General features: G+C 43.7%; 1 protein-coding gene across 3 annotated transcripts; it reads right to left on the bottom strand.

Annotated features, from left to right (window-relative positions):
- Positions 1–140: 140 nt before the first annotated feature.
- Positions 141–9346, bottom strand: LOC111970311 (caveolin-2-like). Of its 3 annotated transcripts, none has more exons than XM_023996976.1 (4): positions 9264–9346; positions 7303–7538; positions 6686–6873; positions 5700–6461 (listed from the first exon to the last, which is right to left on the bottom strand). In XM_023996976.1, exons 2-4 carry the CDS (start codon positions 7531–7533, stop codon positions 6311–6313), a joined length of 570 nt encoding a protein of 189 aa, XP_023852744.1. In that variant the 5' UTR covers positions 7534–7538; positions 9264–9346; the 3' UTR covers positions 5700–6310. The 3 variants fall into 3 exon arrangements, with proteins under 3 accessions (XP_023852745.1, XP_023852744.1, XP_023852743.1); XM_023996975.2 differs by lacking the exon at positions 9264–9346 and adding an exon at positions 7641–7652; XM_023996977.2 differs by lacking the exons at positions 5700–6461; positions 9264–9346 and adding an exon at positions 141–230 and having other exon boundaries at positions 7303–7634.
- Between the last annotated feature and the right edge of the window lie 3725 nt (positions 9347–13071).

Here is a 13071-nt window from a genome sequence, read left to right as displayed (position 1 = left end):
GGGGCAGAGAGGTACGAGGCAGAGTAGAGGGGTCCGAGAAGAGCGGTCTCAGTAAGGCTGGTAGTTATCCTTATCCACCAGCTGTAGTGGTCAAAGAAGCAGTGTGGGGAGTGGGACAGGGAGTGGCTGTACCCAGGCTTCTGGATTTCCCCTCACTGTGATGTCACTCCTGGAATGCCAGCAGCACCCAGCAGGCAGCTGCCCCTAGTTGTCCTGTCAAACTGTAACCACTGTAGCCATAGCATAGCACAAACACACAAACACATAGCCTACAGTTACACACATGCTTTGTTGACTACAACACATTCTTGTTAATTATCGCTTATAAACATCTTGTAAACAGACCAACGAATGAACACACACACACACGTTATTTTACTATCCTTGTGGGGACCAAACAATTGATTCCCATTCAAAATCCTATTTTCCCTAACCTCAAACCCTAAACCTTAACACCTAACCTAACACTAATTGTAACCTTAACCCTCAACCTAACCCCTAAGCCTTAAAGATCATTTTTCCTTGTGGGGACTGGCAAAATGTTCCCACTTGTCCTAATTTTCCTTATTTTACTATTCTTGTGAGGACTTCTGTTCCCCACAATGATAGTAAAACCAAACCACCCACACACACCAGTAAGGCCCATTCTCTATCAACACTCATGCCATACCTCACACTGGGACCCTAAGCATTTCTTAAAGGAAAAAGCAGACCTATGTTGCATTACACACATCCCTGATGGTTCACCACAGTAATTACTGTAGCCCAATATAGTGTGAAGATCACAGAAGTCTGCTAAGGGTATAATAATAGCCGGATTCGGAGCAAATGAAATGGCAAACATATTTGATGAATTTGATTCCATTCCACTTGTTCTGGTCCAGCCATTACCACTAGCCTGTTCTCCCCAATTAAGGTGCCACCAACCATATAGCAATGCTCAGATATAGACAAGTGAGGTCCGTACAGAGAATTGGATGACACTTGCCATGATGCAGCTATATATAATGCCTTATGATAAACTACAAAGATATGTTCTGGTTAGTCCCTCCATGGAGAGACTTGTCATATGATTGAGCAGGTGGATCTGCTGATGGGACAGAGAACTGTGCAAAGATCTGAGACTGACATGTAGACCTAAGCATTTTGAGTTTGTGATACATTTACTACCACACGTTAAGTTGAGAGTGGACGGTGGTGATAAACAGCATCAACATGATTTCTCTTCTAGCGTTAACCCCATAAAACCTGAGACTCACCTAAAATAACGCAACTTGGCAGGAGATGTAGCATGCTGATGACATTGGAATATATCATACATGGCTACCTTTTTTTTTCTTGTCACAAACCTGTATTTCCATAGCAACCACAAATGGAAAGTACAATGGAAACCTGTGTGTCCATAGCAACCACAAAATACTGCAATGCATATACGGTATATAGTAAGTAATCATCATGATATTAAATTCCCCACCTCCCAACTATTGGCTTAAAAACCTCTTAAGGATCCAAGCCTTTCTTCCAATTTTCGCCTAAAATGACATACCTAAATCTAACTGCCTGTAGCTCAAGACCTGAAGCAATGATATGCATATTCTTGATACCATTTGTGTAACGGTTCTCCTCTTCCTCTTCATTCGAAGAGGAGGAGCATGGATTGAACCAAGACGCAGCGTGATACTTAGACATGATATTTATTTAGACACGACAAAACAACGAAGACAAAAAACGAACTATACTTGAATTAACTAAAAAATCACAAACGAATGTAGACAGACCTGGACGTAAGAATCTTACATGTAACACGAAGAAACACACGACAGGGAAATGACTACATAAAAAGAACGAACAAAATGAAAACAAACCGAAACAGTCCCGTATGGGTGCAACATAGACAGACACTAACACAGGCAGACAACCCCACGACAACATGTGCAACACCTACCTTAATATGATTCCACAATCAGAGGAGATGAAAACAACCTGCCTCTAATTGAGAACCATATTAGGTACCATTAACCAACATAGAACAGAAAACATAGACTGCCACCCAAACTCAGTCCTGACACACTAACACATACAAAAACTAACAGAAACGGTCAGGAACGTGACATAACCCCCCTTTAAGGTGCGAACTCCGGGCGCACAGCACAAATGTCTAGGGGAGGGTCCAGGGTGGGCATCTGAAGGTGGTGGCTCAGGCTCTGGGCGAGGGTCCACCACCATAGTCAATCCCAGCTTACGTTCTCCTCAGAATGAACCACTCTTACTCCACCACCTAATATACCGGGTAACATAAAATAAGGGACAGCTCCGGACAAGGAGCTCAGGACAGATAGGTAGGTCAGGATAGAGAGGTAGCTCAGATAGAGAGTAGCTCAGAGAGGACTCCGGACTGAAGGGAGTCGGACAGAGAGACAGCTCTGGACTGAGGGGCAAGTTCTGGATACATGGCAGCTCTGGCTGAGGGACAGCTCATGGTTGGCTGACGGCTCTGGACGTTCATGCTAGCTGACGGTCTGGACGCTCATGCTGGCTGACGGCTCTGGACGCTCATGGCTGGCTGATGGCTCTGGAGCTCATGGCTGGCTGACGGCTCTGGACGCTCATGGCTGGTCTGACGCTCTGGACGCTCTGGGCGACGCTCAGAGCTGGCTGGCTGACGGCTCTAGACGCTCATGGCTGGCTGACGGCTCTGGCTGCTCATGGCTGGCTGACGCTCTAGACGCTCATGGCTGCTGACGCTCTAGACGCTCTGGCTCGCTGACGGCTCTGGACGCTCATGGCTCGCTGACGGCTCTGGACGCTCATGCTCACTGGCGGCTCTGGCAGATCCAGTCTGGTTGGCGGCTCTGGCAGATCCAGTCTGGTTGGCGGCTCTGGCAGATCCGTCTGGTTGGCGGCTCTGGCAGATCCTGTCTGGTTGGCGGCTCTGGCAAGATCCTGTTCTGACGAATGGCTCTAGCGGCTCCTGACTGACTATGGCTCTGACGGCTCGGGACAGACGGGCGGTCTAATGGCTCGGGACAGACGGATGGCTCAGATGGCGCTGGGGAGACGGATGGCTCAGATGACGCTGGGGAGACGGATGGCTCAGATGGCGCTGGGGAGACGGATGGTCAGATGGCGTCTGGGGAGACGGATGGCTCAGATGGCGCTGGGGAGACGGATGGCTCTGGCCGGATAAGGCGCACTGTAGACCTGGTGCGTGGTGCGGAACTGGAGGCACCGAGCTAAGGACACGCACCTTCATGCTAGTGCGGGGAGCAGGGACAGGGCAACTGGACTCTCAAAGCGTACTATTTGCCTGGTGCATGGTACCGGCACTGGTGGCACCGGGCTGAGGGCACGCACATCAGGACGAGTAAGGGGAGAAGGAACAGTGTGTACAGGGCTCTGGAGACGCACAGGTGGCTTAGTGCGTGGTGCCAGAAATGGAGGCACTGGCTGGAGAACGCACCATAGGAAGAGTGCGTGGAGGAGGAACAGGGCTCTGAAAACGCATTGGAAGCCTGGTGCGTGGTGTAGGCACTGGTGGTACTGGGCTGGGGGCGGGGAGGGTAGCGCCGGAAATACCGGACCGTGCAGGCGTACTGGCTCCCTTGAGCATTGAGCCTGCCCAACCTTACCTGGTTGAATGCTCCCCGTCACCCACCCAGTGCGGGGAGGTGGAATAACCCGCACCGGGCTATGTAGGCGAACCGGGGACACCATGCGTAAGGCTGGTGCCATGTAAGCCGGCCCAAGGAGACGRACTGGTGGCCAGATATGTAGAGCCGGCTTCATGGCACTTGGCTCAATGCTCAATCTAGCCCTACCAGTGCGGGGAAGTGGAATAACCCGCACCGGACTATGCACACGTACAGGAGACACCGTGCGCTCTACTGCGTAACACGGTGTCTGCCCGTACTCCCGCTCTCCACGGTTAGCCTGAGAAGTGGGCGCAGGTCTCCTACCTGCCCTTGGCCCACTACCTCTTAGCCACCCCCCAATACATTTTTGGGGTTTCTTCACGGGCTTCCGTGCTAGCCGCGTACCTTCATAAATCCGGTCTTGCGCTTGATTCTCCGGCTTCCAGCCACGTCTCCTTGCTGCCTCCTCATATCGCCGCCTCTCTGCTTTCGCTGCCTCCAGCTCAGCTTTGGGACAGCGATATTCTCCCGGCTGTGCCCATGGACCTTTTCAGTCCAATATTTCCTCCCAACTCCAATAATCCTGTGTAGCAGGCCACTGCTCGAATTCACGCTGCTTGGTTCGCACTGGGTGGGTGGTTCTGTAACGGTTCTCCTCTTCATTCGAAGAGGAGGAGCATGGATTGAACCAAGACGCAGCGTGATACTTAGACATMATATTTATTTAGACACAAAACAACGAAGACAAAAAACGAACTATACTTGAATTAACTAACAAAATAACAAAACGAATGTAGACAGACCTGGACGTAAGAACTTACATTTAACACGAAGAACGCACAAACAGGGAAATGACTACATAAAAACCGAACGAACAAAATGAACAAACAAACCAAAACAGTCCCGTATGGTGCAACATAGACAGACACTAACACAGGAGACAACCACCCACGACAAACAATGTGACAACACCTACCTTAATATGATTCTCAATCAGAGGAGATGAAAACCACCTGCCTCTAATTGAGAACCATATTAGGTACCCATTAACCAACATAGAAACAGAAAACATAGAGTGCCCACCCAAACTCACGTCCTGACCAACTAACACATACAAAAACTAACAGAAAACAGGTCAGGAACGTGACAATTTGAAAGGAAACACTTTGAAGTTTGTGGAAATGTGAAATTAATGGAGGAGAATATAACCAATTAGATCTGGTAGAAGATAATACAAAGAAAAAAACATGCATTAAAAAAAAATTTTTTTTACCATCATCTTTGAAATGCAAGAGAAATGCCATAATGTATTATTCCAGCCCAGGCACAATTTAGATTTTGGCCACCTTGATTTAGGAACAATAATCGAATTCAGCCATTTTAGGCCAATATTAGTTTTCTTTAAATTAACACTTTTTATCTCCAACTTCATTGTAAGTATTGTGCAATATACAGTTATCAAATGGTAGAATGACTTTACTTATGAAATGGTTTAAAACAAAAAAAAATTCAACCATAGTTTCCTCTGTTTTTTTTAAAGTGGTACATTAAAATCCAAACGTTTGATATATTCCTTCTCACCCATGGTGACCTGATTATGTAAAATCAGCTTTTCTCATGATAACATTCAGTACAGGACAAACTCCTCGCCTCATAGAGGAGGTCTTGAGTGGTACCACTGAGTACTGTCAAGCAAATCACATTCAGACCAGTTGTGTGTGTGAAACACGATTCACTTCAAATACAGGGAGTTTGCCTGTACTTGTTTAATTAATTGAAGTGCCCCCTTTCCTATTCTGGGAAGGCAGGGGCCTTTCCAGGGAGGAAGAGAGCAGCGTCCAGACCCTGAGCTGTGAAGTGAAGATGAAATGAGGTACTAGATGTTAGCATAAGAATTGCTGATGACATAATCAGGTCACAATACAATAACAAGAACCCATCTATTTGAAACGTATTACTGTACTGAGTACAACATTGATATTGAGAAAAGTTGTGTCTCTTAGAAGAATAGGGGATATTTCAATTGAATGGTTTTGTATATGAAAACAAGTCTGATATTGCTGCATATTGATCAAAATCTTTAACACTTTATTTTAGATATCGTACAATCCAATTTTCATCAGAATATATATGATAAAAGTACAGCTATAGTAAACTTTAATGTTCTACTATACCACAAAAAATTGTGGAGGCACATTTTGAACTGTGTGGTCAGGTTTTATTGAAATAACACTATACACCAGTGCTGTCTGAATAATACTGAATGTGCTCCTCAAACATGGGAATCATCTGACACTATCACATGAGAAAAGGACAACTCAAAGCACAGTTCAAGTGCATACCAGATACATCATTACCCTAAATGAGTGTGAATCTTTTACACATTCCCCTTTTCACCTTCACTTCTGACGACATCTTAGATAAGTAACCAATCACCTTGTTGGAGATTGTTTAAATAAAGTATCCAGTCTTGATCAATCACACTGATCTCAGTTCAGTTGTAAGATCCCATGATCCACCAAAAAGCCTGTAGTTGTGCCCCTGGTCTGATCCTAGAGCATCCTACAAATACTTTGCCCAGGCCTGATAGTCTCCCAAGAGGACATTCCATAGTAGGGTAACATTGGGAACAATCCCATTTTCCAAATCCTGATTTTGTGTGAAGGTCCAATATTCTGTCATTCCTGAGTCAGGCGAAGTCTGATTCCATCGTAGCACCTTGCTGCACTAGTGAGGAGTAGGCGGACACCAATGTCCAGTACGATGCTCCATAGGCTCTGCAGCCAGTATGTGATTATAAGGATATGATGCACGAATGGGCTAATGAACCTTTCAGGATTAGATAGACAATACAGGGAGTAAGAGAAGAGAAGAGTTTCAAGATGGTAACTTATGGTTCACCCACTGGGCACAGATGTCATTTCAACGTCTATTTCATGTTGGTTCAACATCATTTCAMTGAAATGACMTGTWAWCAACGTTMATTCAACCAGTGTARGCCCAGCTMGCATGTATTGTATTCAGTGAACAGTGAACTGATATTATAGACGTACCATATGTGTAGGAAGCTGAGGATGGCGAAGATCAGTCCAGTGATGATGGACACAGGGACGGCCAGCAGGACGGTCACTATGCGGTAGATCCAGACCCTGGTGACCTCGAACAGGGCGTTGCTCCAGATCCACACTTTGTCTCCGCTACGTACTGACGCCGGCTCTGCTATCACATCCTCAAAGCTCACCTAGAGGCAGAGACATAATCTTGGGGTGATTGTTTACAGACAGACAGTTTGTTTTTGACACTCAAAGGAAAATATAGATAAACTGCAGTCAATAACATGACCACAAGAGGGCAGTGCAAGTATACCAAAAACAACTGGGACATGCCACATGTCTATAGAAATATAATACTCTTCAGATTTGTTTGATCGTTTTAGTAATTATGTTTGACTAATTGTGTTAAGACAGATAATCTGCTTGAAAAAACAGCACCTTATATCAAGCTTGTGACAGTGTTACCCATTTCAGGGTACAATCCTGAAAGCACAAATAACTAATTCATGAAGTCATTCAAATTGACAAAAATGTATAAACACAAAAAATGTCGTCTGGTTAGCAGATAGCTCCTGTTTTTATGGGTTGATGCATTGATGTGAGGTTGTGTGAAATACCTTCAAACACTCGTTGACTCCTCGAGGGTCTCTCTCATTCAGGAGGGGCTTGGTGTCACTAAGATCCACTAACGGGGACACAGCTTCCACCTCATCCATCCTGTCCCCCAGTTCAGCCTTCCATAGCAGCTGAGGCTCCTCATGGTCCTCATACAGGTCTGCATCAAGGTCTTCATCATCAGTGTCTCCCAGGTCAATCTTTGTCTCCACTGGATCTGTCTTCCTCATCATGGTGCCTTTTCAAGGGAACAAATAATGTTTTTAGAATGGATTTCAATTAAATACAAAAATGATTCAAATATGGGAGTGTAGAGAGTAACAGGACCAGAAAGACTCACTCTGCCTACACACATACAGTGGGGAGAACAAGTATTTGATACACTGCCGATTTTGCAGGTTTTCCTACTTACAAAGCATGTAGAGGTCTGTAATTTTTATCATAGGTACACTTCAACTGTGAGAGACGGAATCTAAAACAAAAATCCAGAAAKTCACATTGTATGATTTTTAAATAATTAATTTGCATTTTATTGCATGACATAAGTATTTGATCACCTACCAACCAGTAAGAATTCCGGCTCTCACAGACCTGTTAGTTTTTCTTTAAGAAGCCCTCCTGTWCTCCACTCATTACCTGTATTAACTGCACCTGTTTGAACTCGTTACCTGTATAAAAGACACCTGTCCACACACAATCAAACAGATTCCAACCTCTCCACAATGGCCAAGACCAGAGAGCTGTGTAAGGACATCAGGGATAAAATTGTAGACCTGCACAAGGCTGGGATGGGCTACAGGACAATAGGCAAGCAGCTTGGTGAGAAGGAAACAACTGTTGGCGCAATTATTAGAAAATGGAAGAAGTTCAAGATGACGGTCAATCACCCTCGGTCTGGGGCTCCATGCAAGATTTCACCTCGTGGGGCATCAATGATCATGAGGAAGGTGAGGGATCAGCCCAGAACTACACGGCAGGACCTGGTCAATGACCTGAAGAGAGCTGGGACCACAGTCTCAAAGAAAACCATTAGTAACACACTACGCCGTCATGGATTAAAATCCTGCAGCGCACGCAAGGTCCCCCTGCTTAAGCCAGTGCATGTCCAGGCCTGTCTGAAGTTTGCCAATGACCATCTGGATGATCCAGAGGAGGAATGGYAGAAGGTCATGTGGTCTGATGAGACAAAAATAGAGCTTTTTGGTCTAACTCCACTCGCCGTGTTTGGAGGAAGAAGAAGTATGAGTACAACCCCAAGAACACCATCCCAACCGTGAAGCATGGAGGTGGAAACATCATTCTTTGGGGATGCTTTTCTGCAAAGGGGACAGGACGACTGCACCGTATTGAGGGGAGGATGGATGGGGCCATGTATCGCGAGATCTTGGCCAACAACCTCCTTCCCTCAGTAAGAGCATTGAAGATGGGTCGTGGCTGGGTCTTCCAGCATGACAACGACACGAAGCACACAGCCATGGCAACTAAGGAGTGGCTCCGTAAGAAGCATCTCAAGGTCCTGGAGTGGCCTAGCCAGTCTCCAGACCTGAACCCAATAGAAAATCTTTGGAGGGAGCTGAAAGTACGTATTGCCCAGCGACAGCCCCGAAACCTGAAGGATCTGGAGAAGATCTGTAGGGAGGAGTGGGCCAAAATCCCTGCTGCAGTGTGTGCAAACCTAGTCAAGAACTACAGGAAACGTATGATCTCTGTAATTGCAAACAAAGGTTTCTGTACCAAATATTAAGTTCTGCTTTTCTGATGTATCAAATACTTATGTCATGCAATAAAATGCAAATTAATTACTTAAAAATCATACAATGTGATTTTCTGGATTTTTGTTTTAGATTCCGTCTCTCATAGTTGAAGTGTACCTATGATAAAAATTACAGACCTCTACATGCTTTGTAAGTAGGAAAACCTGCAAAATCGGCAGTGTATCAAATACTTGTTCTCCCCACTGTACCTACACACTCACACCACACTGTCAAACTGTGACACTTTCAGACAGAGGGTGGCCACCAGGCTGTTCACATGGGTGTGGCTAGCAGCAATGGGTTATATTGGGAAAGTGAGACTGGCCTAGTTGGAATTTTCACTACCCCAAACCCAGGGAGAGAGAAGAGGGGATAAGGTAAGGGGAGAGGGGAGAGACCCTCCCTGCTGCAGGATATAAAAACCTAGAGAGAAGACTATATACAGACTGCTCCTATGATCATACAGTGATCTACCCTGCCCATCTGATCCAATAGAGACAACTCAGATTGGGAACTCTACAGGATATTTTTTTTAAACTCTCCACTTGATATGAAAAGGAGAAGGTGGAACGTTTCCTACAGTGGGACTAAACTGTGATATGAATGTCATAGTGATATGGCAACATGATCTCACAAACACACTTCAATACGGACACCTAAAATAGATAGGTTACTCATTGTTGTGAGTAATTGACTTGGTGATGATTAGCCTGCCTTGCACTCTGTGGCTTATTAGAAGTAGTAACTTTACCTGGCCCAGGTCCCACAGGAACGTAATGCAAACCAGTCCAGGGTAGTATTCATRAGTGCACACTGTAAAAAAATGCTTTGCAACGGAAAATGAAAACAATTATTCTTAATTTACAAGTTCAGATATTTCCTCCCTGTTTCAGCCCGTTTGCTCCCATTTTGTCCCTAATGAACAGCCACAAAACCAACATGTGCGCAACTATGGGGCAAAACTTAGATTGTTGACAAAATGTTAACTATATTTAGTCTCCAATGTTTATTGAAAACATATATGCATTTGCACAATGAGCACTTGTTGTCTCTCAAATACATCATTTTTGTCACGCCCTGACCATAGAGAGTCTCTTTATTCTCTATTTGGTTATGTCAGGGTGTGACTAGGGTGGGCAATCTATGTTGTATTTCTATGTTGGCCTGGTATGGTTCCCAATCAGAGGCAGCTGTCTATCGTTGTCTCTGATTGGGGATCATACTTAGGCAGTCTTTTTTCCACCTTAGTTTGTGGGATCTTGATTTTGTATAGTTGCTGTGTAGCCTGCAGAACTTTACGTTCGTTTTGTATTTTGTTGTTTTTCGGTGTTCATTTTACTAAAAGTAAGATGTTCGCCTACCACGCTGCACCTTGGTCTCCTCATTCAAATGACGAGTGTAACAATTTTATTTGATGCTTAGCAAGCTTTGGAATTTTTGCGATATTAGCATTGACATGAAATCAGTCAAAACACCTCAAAACAAAAGCAAGATAACTTCTTCTTAATAGGGGGGCGCTGTTTTCACTTTGGGGAAAAATCGTGCCCAAATTAAACGGCCTCGTACTCTGTTCTAGATCATACAATATGCATATTATTATTACTATTGGATAGAAAACACTCTGAAGTTTCTAAAACGGTTTGGATTATATCTGTGAGTAAAACAGAACTCATTTGGCAGCAAACTTCCAGACAGGAAGTGAAKATTCTGAAAAAGGGGCTCTGTGTCAGGGCCTGCCTATTCAACTGGCTTATATTTATGGATCTGTATGCACTTCATACGCCTTCCACTAGATGTCAACAGGCAGTAGAAGGTTGAATGGGTGTCTAGCTTGATGTGAGGCCCGAATGAGAGCTTTTGGAGTGACAGGTCCGCTCTTTTGTCAGTAGTCAGCTGCGCACAAGGGAACCTCACATTGTCTTCTGAAATGCGTTCGGTTTACACGACGAAATGCTCCGGCTCTGATTTTATTGGATACATACGAGAAAAACATCATAAAGTAGGATTTTTCAACCGAGTTTGACCAGTTTATTCAACGTTTATTGGGACTTTTGGAATTTTTCGTTCCAGGCATGATGTTATAAGACTGTCATCAGATGAAGTTGTCCAAAGGTTAGTGATTAATTTTATCTCTATTTCTGGGTTTTGTGAAAGCTACCTTGGCGGTGAATAAATGGCGTTGTGTGTTTGGCTATTGTGGTGAGCTAATAGAAATATATATTGTGTTTTCGCTGTAAAACACTTTTAAAAAATCGGAAATATTGGCTGGATTCACAAGATGTTTATCTTTCATTTGCTGTACACCATGTATTTTTCATAAATGTTTTATGATGAGTATTTATGTATTTCACGTTGCTCTCTGTAATTATTCTGGCTGTTTTGGTGCTATTTGTGATGGTGGCTGCAATGTAAAACTACGATTTATACCTCAAATATGCAAATTTTCGAACAAAACATAAATGTATTGTATAACATGATGTTATAAGACTGTCATCTGATGAAGTTGTTCAAGGTTAGTGATTAATTTCATCTCTATTTGTGGGTTTTGTGAAAGCTACCTATGCGGTGGAAACATGGTGAAAACATGGCGTTGTGTGTTTGCCTATTGTGGTGAGCTAATATAAATACATATTGTGTTTTCGCTGTAAAACYTTTTAAAAATCGGAAATGATGGCTGGATTCACAAGATGTTTATCTTTCATTTGCTGTATTGGACTTGTGATTTCATGAAATTATATTATATGATATCCCTGTCCCGTTAGGCTAGGCTATGCTTGTCAGCTTTTTTGATGAGGAGGATCCCGGATCTAACARAATTGCAAAAGGGTTATCTAATGATCAATTAGCCTTTTAAAATGATAAACTTGGATTAGCTAACACAATGTGCCATTGGAACACAGGAGTGATGGTTGCTGATAATGTGTCTCTGTACGCCTATGTAGATATTCCATTAAAAAATCTGCCATTTCCAGCTAAAATAGTCAATTACAACATTAACAATGTCTACACTGTATTTCTTATCATTTTGATGTTATTTTAATGAGCAAAAAATTTGCTTTTCTTTCAAAAACTTGGACATTTCTAAGTGACCCCAAACTTTTGAATGGTACTGTATATTTACAAAAATATATTTATGGGGGATTGGAAATGATGCAGACAATTACATTGATAGAAGCCACAATCTATCTGCAATATTACATCTGATCTACCCGCACCCCCCCAAAACAAAGATGTCTAAAGGCTTCAGCCCAATAGCGCCCCCAGCTCCTGACCAGATGTCCCATAGACATACTGTACATTGTGGAAGTGAGAGATTTTCTAGGTCTTATATTAGACTTACAGTAATACCCATTGCTGTAAGTGAGGTATTGTGTTATATGACCATCAGTACTGTATGAACATGCCCATGCTTTCCCAGCTGCCCATGGGTACCATGCATATCTCTGGCTATTGATGTGGTGAGGAAATCACAAGTTAAGCAGGTGATGATGTGTGGTCAAGAGAAGACAAGAAAGGTCAAAACCTTTTCAGATTCCGAAGCCTCAGCATCATAAGTAGGCTATTGTGACCTGACCAGCAAAAACTCCATTGGCTWTAATAAGGGCTTAGGGGCCAGATTTATTCCTGTTCAGGTTACATGGCCACAGGAAACTCCTTGTCCTAAACATAACCCTAACCCTAGCTTCATGTCGACATGCCAGTTCAACACTAACCCTAACACTTACCCTAATCCTAACCCTTACCATAGCTTGATATCCACAGCCAGGTTCAACCCTAACCCTAGACTCAACTCGGTTTGGTTTACATTTAATTGTGTGACTTATTCTATTTCTGTACATTTGTGCAGCTATATATGTTGAAGGGTCTGAGACTAGAAAAAATGCTTTAATTGAGAAGTAGACTTTGGTCTGAAGCCAAAAAAGAAAGAAAATTCATATGAGCACCTCAATGCCTACTTCACCCATGCTCTACCAAGGTTTTCCAGCAAACAGCTTTGACCTACTACAGAAGCTATGT

The sequence above is a fragment of the Salvelinus sp. IW2-2015 genome, linkage group LG11, assembly GCF_002910315.2.
Source record: "Salvelinus sp. IW2-2015 linkage group LG11, ASM291031v2, whole genome shotgun sequence".
Classification (NCBI taxonomy): Eukaryota; Metazoa; Chordata; class Actinopteri; order Salmoniformes; family Salmonidae; genus Salvelinus; species Salvelinus sp. IW2-2015.
Note: the sequence above shows the minus strand (reverse complement) of the source record. Positions and strands in the feature narration are given on the sequence as shown.